General features: G+C 35.6%; 1 protein-coding gene across 1 annotated transcript in view; it reads left to right on the top strand.

Annotated features, from left to right (window-relative positions):
- Positions 1 to 21,907, top strand: part of Ca-alpha1D (Ca[2+]-channel protein alpha[[1]] subunit D) — a 6,221,746-nt gene that overhangs the window by 941,465 nt on the left and 5,258,374 nt on the right. Inside the window, exon 5 of the mRNA XM_067758067.1 lies at positions 6,900 to 7,005. Coding sequence (XP_067614168.1) covers positions 6,900 to 7,005 — 106 coding nt within the window. The remainder of the gene's footprint in view (positions 1 to 6,899; positions 7,006 to 21,907) is intronic.

The following is a 21,907-nucleotide window of genomic DNA, read 5'->3' as shown; positions in this document are numbered from 1 at the left end:
GTTTGTTGAAGTTGCTTCGTTTTGGTTAGGAGAATTTTTGATGTTGTGTGGAGATTTTATAACTCCAATTGTAGCGTTACTGCTGAAGATTAGGGTTTGACGTGTTTTGGGTTTCCGCGGTAAAGGGTGGTAGTAATATTAGTTTGAAAAGTGGTCTTGTTACTTGCCCCCTTTCAGTCCTTATATCCACAACGCGCACCCGGTTGTCTGAACCAGGGTGTAACCTTATCGCACGCCCCAATCTCCATTCGTTGGGAGGAAGATTGTCTTCCCGTATAACCACCATATCTCCGACTTGCATATTTGATTTAGGATGCTTCCATTTTTTCCGTTTCTGTAGTTCCGAAAGATATTCTGATTTCCATCTTCTGCAGAAGTTTTGATGTAATGCCTTGAGTTTCTGCCAGCGATTGACTATTGAGGCAGTATTTTCATCAACGCTGATTTCCGCTGGTGATAATAGGTGTCCTCCAATAAGAAAGTGTCCTGGTGTTAGAGGCTCAAGGTGAGATGGTTCATTTGAAGCGGGGCTAAGAGGGCGAGAATTGAGACATGACTCAATTCTACATAACAGTGTGTTAAATTCCTCAAAAGTGAATTTGTTGTTTAAGGCCACTTTTCTGAAGTATCTTTTAAAGCTTTTCACTCCCGCTTCCCATAGTCCTCCCATGTGTGGAGCTCCTGCTGATATGAAATGCCAATTTCATGCCTGATGGGAATATTTTGACAGGGTTTGGTTTCTTGCACCGGCAAGAAATTCCTTAAATTCAGTTTTTAATGCACGTGATGCACCGACAAAGTTTGTTCCATTGCCCGAATAAATGTTTCTTGGACATCCTCGTCTAGCTACGAGTCTTGAAAGAGCGGCTAGAAATGAGGAAGTGCTCAAATCACTAGTGGCTTCTAAATGTATGGCCTTAGTAGAAAAGCAAACGAACAGACAAACGTAACCCTTTGAGGTACGACACCCGCGCCCACTGTGACTCTTAATATCGAAAGGCCCTGCGAAATCTACCCCTGTATTGGTAAATGCACGCGAAAATGTGGTGCGTTCTTGAGGTAGAATTCCCATGAGCTGATTTTGAGATCGTTTCTTGAAGATCGTGCAGATCTTAAAAAAAAAAAAATGTAAACCTACAATTGTAGGGAAGTATTATGGGATGGCGTTCAGATTCGATAGTATCTTTGGATGCACCAAGTCGTCCACCCGTTTTCACTACTTCGTCTTCATCAAGATATGGAGTGATCGAAAGTATTTCGCTTTTAGATCCAATTGGTGTTTTGGATTGCAAACTTGAAATTTCTGATCCGTAATATTGCTTTTGAGAAAGTTTTATTAAACGGGTTATTGTAGCTTTAATTTCATCTGAGGAAATTAAATAAGATTCATGTTGACTACAATCTTTCGTTTTAGAATGCGTTCTATGAATAAACCTGAGTATATATGAGATAACTCTTAAAGCCCTAGGAAGATTTGAAAACCTATCGAGAATATCATTAATATTGCTTGAAGTTGCGGTTGCATGTGCTTGTACGCGTTTTTCTTCAATATTCGTGATAAAATCCAAATCTTGTGTTGGCCACTTTTCCTTCTCTTCTTGGAGCCAAGAAGGAGCCTGCCACCACAGAGATTTGTTGACTAAATCCTCGGCTTGTATTCCTCTACTGGCTAAATCTGCTGGGTTTGTACCTGAATCCACATGATACCATGATGAACTTCCAACTTTGTCGATGATTTTTGTAATTCGATGCGCAATGAAAGTTGACCATGAGCACGGAGGTTTTCGTATCCAGGCCAGCACGATTGTCGAATCTGTCCACAGGTGAATGTTTTGTTGACCTAAATCAAGGCTAGCGCAGATAGATTCGGTTATCTCCGCTAATAATACAGCACCGCAAAGTTCCAGTCGAGGAAGTGAGATGGTTTTGACTGGAGCTACTCTTGTTTTTGCCAAAAGCAAATTCACAAATATGACGTCGTTGGTTTCCACTCTCAAATACACAGCTGCACCATACGCTTTCTCGGAGGCGTCGCAGAATACGTGGATTTCGACCTTTTCTGTTGGAGAAAAGGCTACCCATCGCGGTATTCGTATTTTGTCGATCTCCTTGTACGTATTGGTAAAATTTTTCCACCCGTATAATGTTGAAGACGAAACGGTTTCATCCCAGCCAGTACCCTCTAACCAGATATTTTGCATGATCATTTTTGCCACGATAATTGTTGGAGCTAGCCACCCTAATGGGTAAAAGATTTTTGCGATAGTAGATAGTATCGCTCTTTTTGTGGGCTCGGTGTTTTCTTCTATAGGTTTTGCTACGAAGTAAAACTGATCGGAATGAGCATTCCACCTAATACCGAGCGCCTTTACACTACTTGAATCTTCAAATTCTAAGAAATCTTCGCTCAGTAGATGAGTTTTGTGAATACCCTGTAATATTTCACTGGAATTTGAAGTCCATTTTCGTAATGGAAAGCCAGCTGATCTTAAAACCCCGGAAATTTCATCTCTTGCTCTGATCGCAGATGCAATAGTATGCCCTCCCGAAAGAACGTCGTCGACGTACATATTTTTTCGTAGGATATTTGAGCCGATTGGATGAGATTTTTCGGAATCATCAGCCAGTTTAAGTAATGTCCTTATTGCTAGATAAGGAGCACAATTAATACCAAATGTCACCGTTTTGAGCTCATACAGACTGATTTGATCATCTGGACTTGAGCGGAAAACTATTCTTTGGTATCTTGTATGATTATCATCTACTAGGATTTGCCTATACATCTTCTCAATATCGCTATTGAAGACGTATCTGAAAAGTTGCCAGCGAAGAATTAATGTTGGTAGATCAGCCTGAAGCACAGGACCAGGAAGAAGAACATCGTTCAGGCAGACACCATTTGAAGAGCATGAAGAAGCATTGAAAACAACTCTAACTTTGGTAGAGATGCTTTCTTATTTTATTACTGCATGATGTGGTAAATAGTAATTATCGACTGCATTGGCCGACTGAATTGAATCTAATTTTGACATATGCCCCATAGTCTCGTATTCTAGTATGACTCTATTGTACTCTTTCTGTAAATCGAGATTTTTTCTAAGTCGGGTTTCATTTTTATAGAATTGAGAGCACGCTATTCTTAATGATGGACCTAGATTTATCTCTCCTGGGAATTCTGACCTGAACGGAAGCGATACAATGTATCTTCCGTCAGAATTCCGCTGCGTTGTACGTTGATACAATTCCTCACAAAATGTATCTTCTAATGTGGAGGCTTTAGCTTTCGGCGTGTCTTCGAGCTCCCAAAATGACCTTAGCTGCTTGTCTAAAGCCCCTTCATTGTAAAAGGATACCCGATTATGATTGGTTGGACTGGCTGCATCAGCACGACCAGTCAGTATCCAACCAAAGACAGTTTCTTGAGCTAAAAGAGTGCTAAGAATATTTTTTTTGATACCGTCTAATATGATTTGCGGATAAATATCCCCGCCCAGAACAAGATCAACTGGCTCATTCACGAAGAAACGTTTATCTGCAAGCACTAGATCAGGGAATGCTTGTTGTGTTAATACACTAACATCGCATGTTGGCAAATTACCTGTCAAATTTGGTAGAACTAGAACTAAAGCGTCAATGGAAATTAGTGGGTCAACTGGGGACCGCAACTGAATGGCGCATGCCTCTTTTACCTGCGCAGAAACTGAATTATTGATGCCCGAGACTTGAGAAGCATGCATCTTTCGAGTTGGCAGGTTGATTCTTCGTCTGAGTCTTTCAGTGATAAAGGAGCATTCAGATCCCGAATCTATGTGAGCTCTGGCCGAAAAATCTGTACCATTATAATGAATGGTGACGCGAGCTGTGCCTAGTAAAACCCCTTTACTGGTATTAATAAAATTAGATTTTACACTAGTTTTATTTTGCTGCTTTTTTTGTTTTGCAGATTCATTTTGAGATTGAGCTTGCCTTGAAGCGCACGGTTGCTCATCCGATAAATCTGTAGAATTATTTGCCTGTGTAGGTTTTGCCTTACTTGTCTGTAAATGTAGAAGGGTATTATGTCTCAAATGGCAGTTGCTGCAATTGTGCGCACTTGTGCATTTTGACACTGAATGCCCCGATGACAGACAGTTTAGGCAGAAGTGATTTTTTTTATGAAAGCAAGTCTGTCATTGGTGTTCAAATTTTTGAACTTTGAACACGCATAAATTTTGTGATCATTGCTTTGACACATTTTACAAGTGCCTTTAGCTACACTTGCTTGAAAAGCGCCAAGTTTCTTTGGGGGATGTTCAGAGGCCTGCTTTGAGTTTTGTACCTTTTGAGGTTTTGTACTCTTTGTACCTCTTAAACCTGAGACTGATTCTAACGTTTGAAAACGATTTGTCAGAAATCGGTCCATATCCGCCCACTTGGAAGTTTCTGTTTTGTTTTCTACGGACTGTTCCCATAGCGAAAGGGTCACATCAGAAAGCTTAGTTGAACATAAGTATGTAATAATTGGATCCCAATTATATATGTCAATATGATGACTTACTAACGAGGATATGCAATTATTTATGTCCCTTTGTAATCTTTTTATTGAATTACCGCATTCAGTTTCGAATGATTGAAGGTTGAAAAGAATCTTTAATTGGGTTTTGACTAATATTCTCTTGTTTTCATACCTGTCGCACAAATTTTTCCAAGCTATATCAAAACCATCATTCGCCAATTCGCATTTCTTAACGATTTCTCTGGTTTCACCTTGGGTTTTTTGTAAGAGATAATATAATTTTTGTACTGGCGACAGGCTTTTATTTAGAATATAAATGGCCGTGAACATGTCACGAAAAGTTGGCCATGACAAATAATCACCTTTGAATATATCAGTATCACAAGGTGCTAAATGCAAATTGCGTGGCGTGAAGGCAGCATCGTTTTCCTTCTCTGCCTTCTCAATGTTTTCTGCCAAATCATTTATTTTTGTCATACACCGAACAAAAACAGTATAGCACGACTTATTTTTTTTTTTCTAATTGCCGTAACATTCTTCTCAGATATATTTTCTGATTGTAATAACGCATCAAAAGCTTTTTTAGCCTTTTCCCACATCAATTTCAACTCCTGCTGCTGAATTTTCAGCGAATTTTTGGAGTGTTCGCTAGTGGCTATGCTTAAAAACTAAGCGGTTATATGCTTCCATATTGCAAAAAGTTTAAAAATAGAAACAATGGATTTTTCAAAAATTTTAAGTACACAAAGACAGAATCTGTGGAATTACCCAATTTGCTAATATAAAAATTAAACAACGCTTTCCACCAACAAAGTGAACCCAACAAATTAAATAATATTCTAATAAGTTTAGTGTACTGATTACAAACGTAAATATTTATTTTGAAGGAAATAAAACTCAAAATTTAATTATGTTAAGAGTGAAAAAAAAAACAGTGGACTGTATGTAATATATATGTACGTGTAAATATACGTGTTAAAACTAAAAGCAATTGCTCGCCAACCAACTATATTTATGTACGTGTGCGTGTATATATGTATGTAGCACAGTATTATTTGAATGCAAACGCAAATGAAAACCTGAGCAAAAGTTGGAGGAAAAATGTTCCATCCAGTAAATAAACGCTCAAACTAAATTTTGTCTGTTTTAAAAAGTGAATTTAATTAAAAACCGAGTGACTTTTGTGAAATTAATTTTTCTCAAATTCAACTGTGATGAACCAAACCCAAAAGTGAGGTTAATTACACAGTGCAGTGTTGTTGTTGTGGGCTGTTAATAACAGAGAAGTGCAAGTCATATAAATGTATATTGAATTAATTTATTTTTGAAAAATTACTTGCACTTTTCTATTAAATTATTCCCAAACACTGTTTGTACAAATATTTGTGTGCAATAATGCAACAGCGAAGACCCTTAAGCCGTGTCAAATATTATTTACCGTCGGCGGCAAGCAATATTTGATGGTCAAAAAGGCTATTTGTACAAATCAAATTTAATTTTGCTTTTGTTTCACATATCACTCGCGCACTTTTCACTTTCACTAATTTTTAATTTATTAACTAATGTGCTCACTGAAATAACCACGTACCTTTATATTTGTAGATGTGTCCTGATGAACTGGATGAAATAATATATAAACAAATGGCTTTTATAAATTGCTGTGTTGTTGCTGCTGCCAATGGTCGCTTTAAATTCCCCACAAATAAAATACTGCTTCTGGAATACCAAGCACTATACCCTCAAAATTGGTCGCAAGTACAACAATATTTGAATTCCTGTGGTTGGTTCGCAAAATGGTCGCTTTAATAATATTTAAACACTCGTGCTGTAGATGCCAAAATGGTCGCTGTGATGAAAAAACGGATTGAATGGACCAATGTCTTGGCCGGGCCACAGCTCAGGGATGGTGCCGTCCAGGATTTAATGTAGAAAAGAAGAAAAAGTTTGGTATTAGAATTTTAATTTAAATATAATATCTTTATTCGAAATAAAGATTGTGCACAAAAATTAATTATATATATATTTTTAGGTTACCTTTTGGTTGAAGCTGGAAACTGCCGCGGGATACGTCCTTTCTCCTTGATGTGTGAAAACAAGTGAAGTAAAAGAACATAACAGGTCAATACCGCTTGCCAGTCAAACTGTTTATTTATTCCAGCGATGTTCATTTGTATGGTTAACGTAGACAATTTGACTGGCACTGTTAACCAATATAAGAAAAATGCGAGGGCGACCTTTTATGTTTGGAGTTTGGGCTGTCGGCCTAAACATATTATTAATATGATTATATTAATGCATTTACTTAACAATTTAGGCTAGAAATATAACATCAATTATTATATTATAATGCTTAGAACGGGGTTTCCTTAACAGTAGACACTCTTTTGGAATTATTTATTTACAGACCGTTTGAATATTTGATTCTACTTACAATTTTTGCAAATTGTGTCGCTCTAGCCGTATATACTCCATACCCCTACAGTGATTCAAACGTGACAAATCAGGCTTTGGTATGCCGTTATTATTTCTAGAAATTTTGCCAAAATACTATTTTTTACAGTGACTGCAATTTTCCTTAAAAATCACGTTTATGCCAAACTTTTATAGTTGAAACATTTCAAGTCAAAGTAAAAAGTTACACAATGTCCTGAGATGAACGTTGCAATTAAGGTTGCATCAAAATTACCCCAAAACTTAGCTAAAATGTTTGCAGAATAGATGAAATGCACCCACATATTCGGTAAACTCTTTTACATATAACGGAATTTTTGACATATCAAAATGTTCACTGTATATATTTGGAATAACATGTACATCTTCATAATATAAGGAAAATGTGTAGTTACGCTTAGTGGTTAAGTTTGTATTGACATGCGGAAAACCCTTATGTCTAATTTGCACACATTTATATACAATTTTAACGTAAAAGTTGTCAAGTTCGCTGATTATAAATTTGAAACCCGTTTAAAAAATTAAAACTGGTTTGAAAAAAAAGAAAATCACTACGTCAACGTTAAAATTAACAAGTAAGGACGGGACTGTCTTCGGCTGTGCCGAAGACTTCATACCTTTCATGAATGGGGCTGAACAATAATTTTATCCCATTCGTAATCTCCGAATAATCGGATGTATAAGATAAGAAATATATAGTGAACAGATCTACATACCTAAACGATTTTTAAGATAAATATAAAATAAACAAGTAAGAACGGGACTGACTTCGGCTGTGCCGAAGACTTCATACCTTTCATGAATGGGGCTGAACAATAATCTTATCCCGTTCGTAATCTCCGAATAATCGGATGTATAAGATAAGAAATATATAGTGAACAGATCTGCATACCTTAACGATTTTTAAGATAAATCTAAAATAAAAAAATAGGTAGGTAATCTGTGTGAGGATGCAAAGCTTCACGTTTTTTGTGGTCTGCATGTAAAAACTATGACTACGAATCACGTATTTAAAAAATATATGACGTAAACGTAACTATTTGATGAATTTTGAAGCTTCTAGCCGTAAAAAAGGGGCAAAAATGACAGTTTATATGAAGTATATAATATATATACCACCGATCTCTATGATTTTTTCAGACAACAATATATGCTATATACGTAAGCATATAGTGAAATTTGAAGCGTCTAGCTGTTAAAAAGGGGCAGAAATTGCGCAAAGTTTCTTAACTGAACAATCGGTTGTATGAGATATATACTATATATACCATCGATCTCAATGATTTTTTCAGACAACAATATATGCTATACACGTAAGCATTTGGTGGAAGTTGAAGCTTCTAGCTGTTAAAATGGGGAAGAAATTGCGCAAAGTTTCTTATCTGAACAATCGGTTGCATGGGATATATACTATATATACCACCGGTATCTATGATTTTCTCAGACAACAATATATGCTATACACATAAGCATTTAGTGAAATTTGAACATATCTAAACGATTTTTAAGATAAATATAAAATAAAAAAAATAGGTAGGTAATCTGTGTGAGGATGCAAAGCTTCACGTTTTTTGTGGTCTGCATGTAAAAACTATAACTTCGAATCACGTATTTCAAAAATATATGACGCAAACGTAACTATTTGATGAAATTTGATGAATTTTGAAGCTTTTAGCCATAAAAAAGGGGCAAAAATGAGAGTTTATATGAAGTATATAATATATATACCACCGATCTCTATGATTTTTTCAGACAACAATATATGCTATATACGTAAGCATTTTGTGAAATTTGAAGCTTCTAGCTGTTAAAACGGGGCAGAAATTGCGCAAAGTTTCTTATCTGAACAATCGGTTGTATGAGATATATACTATATATACAACCGATCTCTATGATTTTTTCAGACAACAATATATGCTATATACTTAAGCATTTGGTGAAATTTGAAGCTTTTAGCTGTTAAAATGGGGTAGAAATTGCGAAAAGTTTCTTATCTGAACAATCGGTTGTATGAGATATATACTATATATACAACCGATCTCTATGATTTTTTCAGACAACAATATATGCTATATACGTAAGCAATCGGTGAAATTTGAAGCTTATAGCTGTTAAAATGGGGTAGAAATTGCGAAAAGTTTCTTATCTGAACAATCGGTTGTATGAGATATATACTATATATACAACCGATCTCTATGATTTTTTCAGACAACAATATATGCTATATACGTAAGCAATCGGTGAAATTTGAAGCTTATAGCTGTTAAAATGGGGTAGAAATTGCGAAAAGTTTCTTATCTGAACAATCGGTTGTATGAGATATACATATACTATATATACAACCGATCTCTATGATTTTTTCAGACAACAATATATGCTATATACGTAAGTATTCGGTGAAATTTGAAGCTTCTAGCTGTTAAAATGGGGCTAAAATTTGCGAAAATATATATATATATACTATATATATATACTATATATACCACCATATATATACTATATATACCACCGATCTTTATGATTTTTTCAGACAACAATATATGCTATATACCTAAGCATTCGTTGAAATTTGAAGCCTCTAGCTCTTAAAATGGGGCAGTAATTACGAAAAGTTCCTTATCTGAACAATCGGTGGTGGGGGATATATACTATATATACGACCGATCTCATCAATTTTTTCAGGCAACAATATGTGCAATATACGAAAGTATATGGTGAAGTTTGAAGCTTCAATCTGTTAAATTGGGTAAGATATTACAAAAATCCTCTTTTTCTGAAAAATCGGTTGTATGGAGGATATATGCTATAGTGGTCCGATCCGGTCGGTTCCGACAAATGTCTAATCGGACACCCAAATATACCCGCTCACCAAATTTTATCAAGATATCTCAAAAATTGAGGGACTAGTTTGCATACAAACAGACAGACGGACAGACGGACATGGCTAAATCAACTCAGCTCTTCAACCTGATTATTTCGGTATACTTAATGGTGGGTCTATCTATTTTCCTTTAAGGACTTACAATTTTCAGTTTCGTGACGAAATTAATATACCATTTCATTTTCATGAAAGTTTTAAAAATTGTTTAAACAAGTAAGGAAGGTTTAGTTCGGGTGTAACCGAAGACTACATACTCAGTTGAGAGATATGATGACAACATAAGGGAAAATAACCATGTAGGAAAATGAACCGAGGGTAACCCTGGAATGTGTTTGTATGACATGTGTATCAAATGAAAAGTATTAAAGAGTATTTTATGAGGTAGTGGGCTATAGTTCTATAGGTGGCCATTCAGGGATATCGCCAAAAAGGTGGACCAGGGCTGACTCTAGAATTTGTTTGTAGGACATGAGTATCAAATGAAAGGTGTTAATGAGTATTTTAAAAGGGTGTGGGCTTAGTTCTATAGGTGGACGCTTTTTCCAGATATCGCCATAAAGGTGGACCAGGGGTGACCCTAGAATTGGTTTGTACGATATTGGTATCAAATGAAAGGGGTTAATGAGTTTTTTTAAAAGGGAGTGGGCCTTAGTTCTATAGGTGGAAGCCTTTTCGAGATATCGCCATAAAGGTGGACCAGGGGTGACTCTAGAATGCGTTTGTACAGTATGGGTATCAAACGAAAGGTATTAATGAGTATTTTAAAAAGGCGTGGGGCTTAGTTCTATAGGTGGACGCCTTTTCGAGATATCGCCATAAAGGTGGACCAGGGGTGACTCCAGAATGTGTTTGTACGATATGGGTATCAAATTAAAGGTATTAATGAGGGTTTTGAAAGGGAGTGGTGGTAGTTGTATATGTGAAGGCGTTTTCGAGATATCGACCAAAATGTGGGCCAGGGTGACCTAGAACATCATCTGTCGGTTACCGCTAATATATTTATATATTTAATACCACGTACAGTATTCCTGCCAAGATTTCAAGGGTTTTTTATTTCACCCTGCAGAACTTTTTCATTTTCTTTGACTTAATATGGTAGGTGTCACACCCACTTTACAAAGTTGTTTTCTATAGTTATATTTTGCGTCAATAAACCAATCCAATTACCATGTTTCATCCCTTTTTTCGTATTTGGTATAGAATTATGGGATTTTTTTTAATTTTTCGTATTTTTCGATATCGAAAAAGTGGGCGTGGTCATAGTCAGATTTCGGCCATTTTTTATACCAATACAAACTGAGTTCAGATAAGAACGTGAACTGAGTTTAGTAAAGATATATCGATTTTTGCTCAAGTTATCGTGTTAATGGCCGAGCGGAAGGACAGACGGAAGACTGTGTATAAAAACTGGGCGTGGCTTCAAACCGATTTCGCCCTTTTTCACAGAAATAAGTTATCGTCCTAGAATCTAAGCCCCTACCAAATTTCACAAGGATTGGTAAATTTTTGTTCGACTTATGGCATTAAAATTATCCTATTCTTTTATTTTATTTTTGTATTTTGTTGCACCATATCATTACTGGAGTTGAATGATGACATAATTTACTTATATACTGTAAAGATATTAAATTTTTTATTAAAATTTGACTTTAAAAAATTTTTTTTTAAGTGGGCGTGGTCGTTCTCCGATTTTGCTAATTTTTATTAAGCATACATATAGTAATAAAGCAACGTTCCTGCCAAATTTCATCATGATATCTTCAACGACTGCCAAATTACAGCTTGCAAAACTTTTAAATTACCTTCTTTTAGAAGTGGGCGGTGCCACGCCCATTGTCCAAAATTTTACTAATTTTCTATTCTGCGTCATAAGTTCAACTCACCTACCAAGTTTCATCGCTTTATCCTTCTTTGGTAATGAATTATCGCACTTTTTCGGTTTTTCGAAATTTTCGATACCGAAAAAGTGGGCGTGGTTATAGTCCGATATCGTTCATTTTAAATAGCGATCTGGGATGAGTGCTCAGAAACATACATACCAAATTTCATCAAGATACCTCAAAATTTACTCAAGTTATCGTGTTAACGGGCGGACGGACGGACATGGCTCAATCAATTTTTTTTCGATCCTGATGATTTTGATATATGGAAGTGTATATCTATCTCGATTCCTTTATACCTTTACAAACAACCGTTATCCAATCAAAGTTGATATACTCTATGAGCTCTTCTCAACTGAGTATAAAAAAATTACTAGATCGCCAGTAAAGAAAATTTTATTTTTTTAATATTTCATGGAAAAAACTAGCGTATAAATCTGCCGTCCCTAGAAAAGAAAAAGCAACATCAATATACTATATAAGAGCTTTTTCAAACCGGCCGGCCTGAGCAATGGCTTGGCGAACACTCCTCCTATACCTCTGTAAAGCAAAAATGCACATTGGAGTTTCCATTAGAAAGTGAACCTTTGTGCGGAAATAATTTTTGTCGTAAAACTGGAGACAGTGTGAATACAAATGTTGTAAAAATCTTAAATCATCCTAAAAATATTAAGTTTAATCTTTAGAAGAAATTTTAATCACCTTTTTTTTACTCTCTATGTAAACAGCCGATTTAACAAATTCAATTCGTTGAAATAGCTTCTTTTGAAAAATCTTTGTTAATGAAGCTGATTAAAATACCAATTTATATAAGCCTTTATTCTTATTATTAGATGTATCAAGCAGTATTAGCTTTTTTTTTTTGGAGGATAGTGGAATATATTATCTAATAAATAAAGAAAGTGAGTCTTTAACTTCAATTGCATTAAAAATACTAGATCGTTGTGATGTCGTTTTTGCTTTAAAAGTTCGCTTTGTTAAGTCCAAAATGGCCTTACGCAAACATTCTGTTAAATTGCAAATCAGGTAAAAGAAATAAAGCTGTTTCACTCAAAAAGAAGATCGAAAACTACAATTTTGTTATGTTGTCGGTTTTCCATTGCAAGATAGTATTTTCTATCGTTGCAGCTTCTAAAGCACTTCAGCCTTAAGCCATCGATCTTTCAAATGCCTTAAAGCGTTTGAAAATTTGCCTTGAAGAATTGGAAAGGTATCGAAATGAATTTGAAAATTGTAGCAGAAAAATAGTCCATCACTCCTGCATTTTAAACGCCATTTTGACGAGCTTTGTTCAAATTGAACATATTTTATCGAGTATTGGACATCATTATAAACCAACAGGAATCGCGTTTCATTCCAATGAATGAAATTTTTTCAAATTCCAGTGTTTTGCAGCCTTCCAAATTAAAAGTTTTAAATGACATTGATCTGTTAAAAAAGGCTCTAGAATTTTTTGAGATATAAAAAAAAAGACGGAAAAAGACAAAGAAAAAGGAAAACGTCGTGTATTAGAGACTTTGCTGATTTATTAATAATAATAAAATCATTTTATATCTTGCAGCTTTCTTGAAGTATGCACTGCATTACTATTATTTCTTACAATTCCTGTGACTACAGCTAGTGGTGAACAATAATTTTCAAAACTAACAATGATAAAAACCTACTTATGAAACTCTATGAGACAATATAGGTTATGTAACTTGGCTATTCTAAATAGATATCGGCTTTCGAAGTTCGAAATTCTACATTTCGAAATTAATTTTTTTTTTGATAAAGCGTTCAGCAAATTAAAAAAGTAAAAATATGGTCGTGGTCCGCTCTTTTTCCCTTATTTGAAGGGCTGAATTCTTTTTTTGAGAAATTTAGTTAGCATCATTACAGTAAAATATTGTTTAATAGATGCTTGCCTGTCACGATAGCCCGATACTCTTACATGTGATGCCAAGTGGTTTCCATACTGTGGTGTATTAACACGTCTATTTCACATTAAGCATAGCAACGAAATGTCCATTCTCTTTATTTAGTAATTCATATGAGCAGAATTTTACATGTGTGTATGCGCGCTTATTGCTGAATAAGTATGAAGTAATAAGTAATGAGGAATGAGTAATAAAGAATAATTAGCAAGGATGTCAGATGAACGTATATAACACGCTCCTACTTAAGTTGAAATTATATAAGTTCATTATGGTTTCAACTACTTATGTACGTATCCAAACATTGTACTTTCGTTTTTATTGATTTAAATATTTTATACAAATTTTCAATTCATGAAGATGCTTAATCTAAGTAAAGTTTCTTATTTATATATTTGGCTTAACAACTTTTTCTTTGCGTCGTGGTCTCAGCTGTCTTACATCACCATCAGTGTAAACCTCTTCCAGGCCCAACCGAGGTTGTTCTGCTCCACTATCAACGATGTTGTCCGAGGGTTTATCTGCCACCACTGATGTTGCGTATGTATCATGAAAACCTTGGGCAGACTTTGGATACTCAATACCGCGAATTTGGTCAAGGTGTCTCTTGATTATTTTGTTGTTGGTGTTTTAAAATGCAATAGTATGAACGAGTTTCAAGTTGCTGCTTTATTGTGGTGTGAGACCATGAAGGCTTGTTTGGGTTTTTGTAGTTGCCAATAAGGACATTTTCACCATTTGAAAACTTTACGTTGCGTTGTCCTCTGTAATTTAAAATACTTTTTTGTTGGCTATCGCTTATTTTATATTGAACTAACGGTGGTCGTAATGAACTAAAACGCGTTTTTAATGACCTACTGAAAAATATTTTTGCAGGAGTCTCACCAGTGGTACAATTATTCGTGTTGCCATAATCAAATAAAAACTGCAAAATTATTGTTTCTAAATTAGAATGTTTGCATATTTTTAAAACAGCGAATATTGCTTTTTTAAAGTTTTAACAAAAGTTTCGGTTTGGTCATTTGTTGCCGGATGATCACGTTTCGTTAACATGTGTATTGTATTGTATTGTATTGTATTGTATTTTATTAAACATTTTCCAGATGCATACTTATTAACCTAAGATTACAATATTACATTAAATAATTTCAAATTACTATGCAGCATAGGAAAAGTATATGGCATTTTTTATATTAAAGTTTAACATAGTTCTAAATGCCAGTCCTAGCTTTGGTATATTGTTTTGTGTGGGGTGTACAAAAATAAAAATTTCATAAAGAGTTTAAGTTATACATTAAATTAAATCATCAAAGATATGAAAGAGAATCAATACTAAATATTTGCAGCTTCCTAAGGTATGTACGGTTTATAGGGTCATCCTCAGCCTCGTTTCTAATTCAAAGTGATTATAACCAAAAAGATACAGCTTAACTTCTTTTTTAAATAAGTTGACATTTCTTATTACCTGTACAGTGGGAGGAAGGGAGTTGAAAAATTTGCACGACGTGTATGTGTAAAAACTTCTAAAGTGCGACGTCCTAGTATGCGGAATTTGTACCATCGGAAGTAGATTTCTTCGTAAGTTGTAGACTTCCGAAGGAAAGCTTTCCAGGTAGCCACACCGTATAAAGAATGTTTTTAAAACTTTGTAAAGATAGAGATGTCGACACGGAAATATATCTAGTTTCGTAAAATATAGCATAGAGTGAGACCTATAGTTTGCACTACAGATTCGCCTTATAACCCCCTTTTGAATTGTTACCACTGCTGACAGCTTATTAGCCGAAGCGCCGCCCCAGCATGTGATACCATATTGCAGTTTAGATTGAAATATTCCGTAGTAAACTGTTTTTAAAGTGGATATTGAACATAACTTTTTCAGACGATAAAAGTGACGAGTGGTATATAGAAAGTATTTTTTTAGAGCATTAATGTGCTCAGACCAACTCAAGCGGTTGTCTATTATAATTCCTAGGTACTTGAAATTCTCAACAACTTCAACCCTGAAGCAGCTCTCACTACAGTTTCTATTACAATCAAAAGATCTCATCGCGTCACTTTGAGTGCACGCTATATGGTGCATGTTAAAGCGAGAGCACACTGCGGAGTGAAATATGACATCATAACTTGATTGTTCTTTGAGAACATGACTGAAATACATAAGTCTAGTTTTACTACTTACAATCAGTTTGTGTGAAGCGAACCAGGTTCGTAACAAATGTATATCATGGTTAATGTCACATATTAATTCAAAGTAATTCGGTGTACTGTACGCAATTGCAAGATCGTCTGCAAAGGCAGTGGCCTTGCCTCTCAATGGAAGCTTAAATATTGAATTAATATAGACCAAGAACAATATTGGACCAAGAACTGAGCCTTGGGGAACACCCAGATGGGGAACACAAGCTGTAAGCTACTGTAGCTACATTCTACTTTAACTTTTTGTGTTCTGCCCGATATATACGATTTAAGCCACTTATGCATAACACCGCGGAATCCTGCACTATATAGTTTATCCAATAGTACACCCCTATCGACCATATCAAAAGCTTTTGTTATGTCCACAAAGAGACCAGCACAACTTCTTTTTTCATCCAGAGCTTTGTAGACGTTGGTGCAAAAATCTAGCAAAGCGTCTTCTGTTGAAAGGTCAGAACGAAAGCCAAACTGCATGGAGCTAAAAAAGCTCGCTTTATTTAGAAAATTAACAATTCTGGTTTTAACAGCCTTTTCAAAAACTTTAGATATGGCCGAGAGTAGTGAAATAGGTCTGTAATTATTAACATCTTTTTTATCCCCTTTTTTCAAGATCGGAATTACAATCGCACATTTCAAACCATCGGGAAAAATACCCTGAGTAATGCTGGTGTTGAATAAGTATATCGGTATATCAACCACATTAAAATATATCTTTTTTAAAATTAAATTGGAAAAACCATCCTCACCGCATGAACTAGAGTTTTTTAAGTGTCTTATGTTGTTTAATTTTAGAAAACTCTTAAACTCGTCAGACGTGAACTGCCTACCGTTGTCACTTACTATGGTGTCAAGTAGCCCATAACGCGAAATAATTTCTCTTCCTTTACCTATTGTAAACGTAGATGTGATATTTTTGGTTTTAAAAACCTCGACCCATTTCGAGAGCGAGCCGATGAAATGAATATGTAGTGACCATTTATGGGACCAGCAAAATCAATTAGAATTCGACTCCATATGGAGTCACATGGTTTCCATGGAATTAGTTTGCTTTTCTCTGGACTTACTTGAAGCTCTTGACAATGAACAAAGTTACGGACAATATCTTCATCTATTTTAGACCACCAAACATACGACCTGGTTAAGGCTTTGGTTTTTGCAATGCCTAAATGTGACCTGTGTAACTCCATTAGGACATTTTGTCTTAATTTGGTTTGAATTACTGTCCTGTATCCCCACACAATACAGTCGCTTTCAACCGACAGCTCCAAGTCCTTATCCCTAAAGGCCTGATATTCGACACCCTTGAGGTTTTTAACAATTCCTCTCTGAATTGCCTCAGTCAATTTTGACAGGACTGGGCCACGCTTAGTTTCCCTTGCAACATCTTTGAAGCTTATATGCAAATGATTTTCAGATTCACTGAGATTATGAAATTGCTTATCTTTAATATTTGCAACATTGGGAATTCTCGATAAATCATCAGCTTCATTAGATTTGTCTTTTACGTATTGAATGGAGTAACTGAATATCGATAATAAAACGGCCCATCTTTACATACGTGCGGCTGCCATGACCGGCAGTCCCTCATTTTCACCGAAAATTGTCAAAAGAGATTTATGATCAGTTCGTAGTGTGACATGATTTCCTAACAAATATTGTTTCAATTTAATAAGACAACACACTATTGCTAAGGCCTCCTTTTCTAAGGTACTATAGTTTTTTCTGTTTTCGATAGTGCTCTAGATACAAATGCAATTGGTCTCTTTTGCCAGTTGGAAATTCGTGAGAAAGAATGCCAGCCACTGCGAAATTACTTGCGTCCGTCGATAGTATCATGGGCAATTTGGGGTCGTAATGGACCAGCACTTGGTCTGATGTAACTTTCCTTTTGATTAATTAATACGCATTTTGGCAGCTTTTCGACCAAGTAAATTTAACGTCTTTCTGCAGCAACTCATTCAATGGAGCCATTTTATGAACAAAGTTAGAAATGAATTTCGAATAATAATTTACCATGCCTACGAACGATCTTAATTCACGGATATTTGTTGTAAGTGGTGATTTTGAAACACTTGAAATACGATCATTATTTTTTTTAACCCTGTTTTGTCGATAGTGAAACCCAAATACGATATTTTGGTCTTAAAGAACTCACATTTATTTAATTTTAACATAAGCCCTGAAGATTTTAACTTGCTTAAACCAGATTATAGGCCAGATGTTCTTGGAAATTTTTACCTGCTATGGTAATGTCATCATGATAGACAACGACATGTGGAATATTGCAAAACAAACTTTCCATCGTCTTTTGAAAAATTGGCGCTGCTACCTTTATACCAAATGGTAAACGTTTTACCTTCAGGGTACCTATGTTCGTACTCCAACTACATAGAAGCTGAGACTTTTCATCCAATACTAATTGGTTATACGCGCTTGACATATCAAGTTTAGTAAATATTTCGCAGCCTTGCAAAGTGGCAAAAATCTCATCTATTCTAGGTAGTGGATACTTGAAGTCAACTAAATATTTGTTAAGCGTAACTTTGTAATCACCACAGATTTGCAAATCGCCATTTGGCTTTAAAATTGGTACTAAGGGTGTGCCCCACTCCGAATTGTCAATGGGCTCTAAAATATCTTGCTTTACTAATTTACGCAACTGTTTTTCAACATTATCTTTCCAAGCAAGTGGTACCGAGCGCTTCTTGAAGAACAATGGTTTTGCATTATCATTAATTTGCAATGAAATTTGGTGATTAACATATTTTCCTAGTCGACCATTAAAAACTTCGGAATATTCTGACTTTATTTGCTCAATTATAACAGCATAATTTTGTTCATTTATTACTAGGTTGACTTGCGTTAGCTCAAAATTGTATGCCTGCGCAATAAAGGTGGATTGTCGCTATTCGCAAGAACAACTGCTAATTTTCGCTTAATACCTTGATAAGACACTATTGCATTGTACTCAGCCAACAACTCAATCTTATCGCCGTTGTAACTTACATACGGAATTGAACACGATATTAAGCGTTTCTTGCCTTTAAATTTGTTGTAAAGACTGAAAGGTATCATTATACATGGGGCGCCAGTATCGAAAGTCATTCTCGCATCTATTCCATCGATTTTGATAGTAAGCGAATATACCTCAGTTGGACCTGAAGGAGAAACATTGAAAATGAAATTGTTAAAATGATCTTTTTGATTAGACTAAACTGAGTCAGATACATAATTAATAGTGTTATTGTTTTTACTACGACAAACTGAAGCCAAGTGCCACACTTTTCCACCCGAATTACAACGAGATTGGGCATATTTACATGCATTTGTCGTATGGTTACGCCAACCACAGTGAGAACAAATTATGTTGTTTATTTTGCTTTTGCTACTGCTGCGTTTTCCCTTCAAATCGGTTTGTTTGCCTTGCGTGTTACTTTGCTTGTTGCTGTTGTTGTTGCGCTGCGTACAGGATTTGTCTTTGACCAAATTTACCCCAAGATCTGCTTTGTTTGCTTCTGCTGCCTGCTTTGTTTCTAAAATAAGTGCTCGTTTTAATGCGTTCGCCAATGTGAGTGTCTCATCTTCATCACCGTTAAAAAATTTTGTCAGGCAGTAAAACAACGAATTGATTTAGAAACAAGTAAGGAAGGCTAAGTTCGGGTGTAACCGAACATCACGTACTCAGCTGAGAGCTATGGAGATAAAATAAGGCAAAATCACCTTGTAAGAAAATGAATCTAGGGTACCCCTGGAATGTAATTGTATGATATCTGTATCAAATGGAAGGTATTAAAGAGTATTTTAAAAGGGATTGGACCTTAGTTCTATAGGTGGACGCCATTTCGGGATATCGCCATAAAGGTGGACCAGGGGTGACTCTAGAATTTGTTTGTACGATATGGGTATCAAATGAAAGGTGTTAATGAGTATTTTAAAAGGGAGTGGGCCTTAGTTCTATAGGTGGACGCCTTTTCAAGATATCGCCATAAAGGTGGACCAGGGGTGACTCTAGAATGCGTTCGTACGATGTGGGTATCAAATGAAAGGTGTTAATGACTATTTTAAAAGGGAATGTGCCTTAGTTCCATAGGCGAACGCCTTTTCGAGATATCGTTATAAAGGTGGACCAGGGTTGACTCTAGAATTTGTTTGTACGATATGGGTATCAAATAAAAGGTGTTAATGAGTATTTTAAAAGGGAGTGGGCCTTAGTTCTATAGGTGGACGCCTTTTCAAGATATCGCCATAGAGGTGGACCAGAGGTGACTCTGTAATGTGTTTGTAAGATATGGGTATCAAATTAAAGGTATTAATAAGGGTTTGAACAGGGAGTGGTCGTAGTTGTATATGTGAAGGCGTTTTCGAGATATCGACCAAAATGTGGACCAGGGTGACCCAGAACTTCATCTGTCGGGACCCGCTAATTTATTTATATATGTTATACCACGAACAGTATTCCTGCCAAATTTCAAAGGGCTTTTGATTTCGCCCTGCAAAACTTTTTTATTTTCTTCTACTTAATATGGTAGGTGTCACACCCATTTTACAAAGTTTTTTTCTAAAGTTGTATTTTGCGTCAACAAACGAATCCAAAATCATGTTCATCCCTTTTTTCGTATTTGGTATAGAATCACAGCATTTTTTTCATTATTTGTAATTTTCGATATTGATAAAGGGGGCGTGGTCATAGTCGAATTTCGGCCATTTTTTATACCAATACATAGTGAGTTCAGATAAGTACGTGAACTGAGTTTAGTAAATATATATCGATTTTTTCTCAAGTTATCGTGTTAACCGCCGAGCGGAAGAACAGACGGTCGACTGTGTATAAAAACTGGGCGTGGCTTCAACCGATTTCGCCCTTTTTCACAGAAAACAGCTATCGTCCTAGAATCTATGCCCCTACCAAATTTCACAAGGATTGGTACATTTTTGTTGGACTTATGGGATTAAAAGTAGTCTAAACAAATTAAATGAAAAAGGGCGGAGCCACGCCCATTTTGAAATTTTCTTTTATTTTTGTATTTTGTTGCATCATATCATTACTAGAGTTGAATGTAGACATAATTTATTTATATACTGTAAAGTTATTAAATTTTTTGTTAAAATTTGACTTTAAAAAAATTGTATTTAAGTGGGCGTGGTCGTTCTCCGATTTATCAAATTTTTATTAAGCATACATATAGTAATAAGAGTAACGTTCCTGCCAAATTTCATCATGATATCTTCAACGACTGCAAAATTGCAGCTTGCAAAACTTTTAAATTACCTTCTTTTAAAAGTGGGCGGTGCCACGCCCATTGTCCAAAATTTTACTAGTTTTCTATTCTGCGTCATCAGTTCAACTCACCTACCAAGTTTCATCGCCTTATCCGTCTTTAGTAATGAATTATCGCACTTTTTGTGTTTTTCGAAATTTTCGATATCGAAGAAGTGGGCGTGGTTATAGTCCGATATCGTTCATTTTAAATAGCGATCTGAGACGAGTGCCCAGGAACCTACGTACTAAATTTCATCAAGATACCTCAAAACTTACTCAAGTTATCGTGTTAACGGACAGACGGACGGACGGACGGACATGGCTCAATCAAATTTTTGTTCAGTACTCATGATTTTGATATGTGGAAGTGTATATCTATCTCGATTCCTTTATACCTGTACAACCAACCGTTATCCAATCAAAGTTAATATACTCTGTGAGCTCTGCTCAACTGAGTATAAAAATGCATCTAAATGTGCGCCAAACTTGCAATCCAATGCCAATTACTTTACGCATGCATACCATTGGGAAACGGATTCTTCTTTGCTTTTTACTGACATGTGGAATTTTTTTTTCATAGAATATAATTGTAGGTGGTGTTTAATGAGTTTGCAAAATTTCCCACAACTCTTTAAAAGTTTTTGAAACTGGTGATGCTGGGCTGCATAAATTAGTTATGCGGCAATTTGTATGGTTCGGAGCAAATCGATTTTAATAAAATCGCCTTTTTTATATTTTCTTATGTACAATTAATTTCACACAAGTGTATGTCCAGTTTTTCTTTCCAACCATGCCATGATTCCGTTGCCGGTGTGAATTCTGGTG

This window comes from Eurosta solidaginis, chromosome X (genome assembly GCF_040869045.1).
Source record: "Eurosta solidaginis isolate ZX-2024a chromosome X, ASM4086904v1, whole genome shotgun sequence".
Taxonomy (NCBI): Eukaryota; Metazoa; Arthropoda; class Insecta; order Diptera; family Tephritidae; genus Eurosta; species Eurosta solidaginis.
The sequence above is the reverse complement of the archived record's forward strand: the minus strand, read 5'-3'. Positions and strand labels throughout refer to the sequence as shown.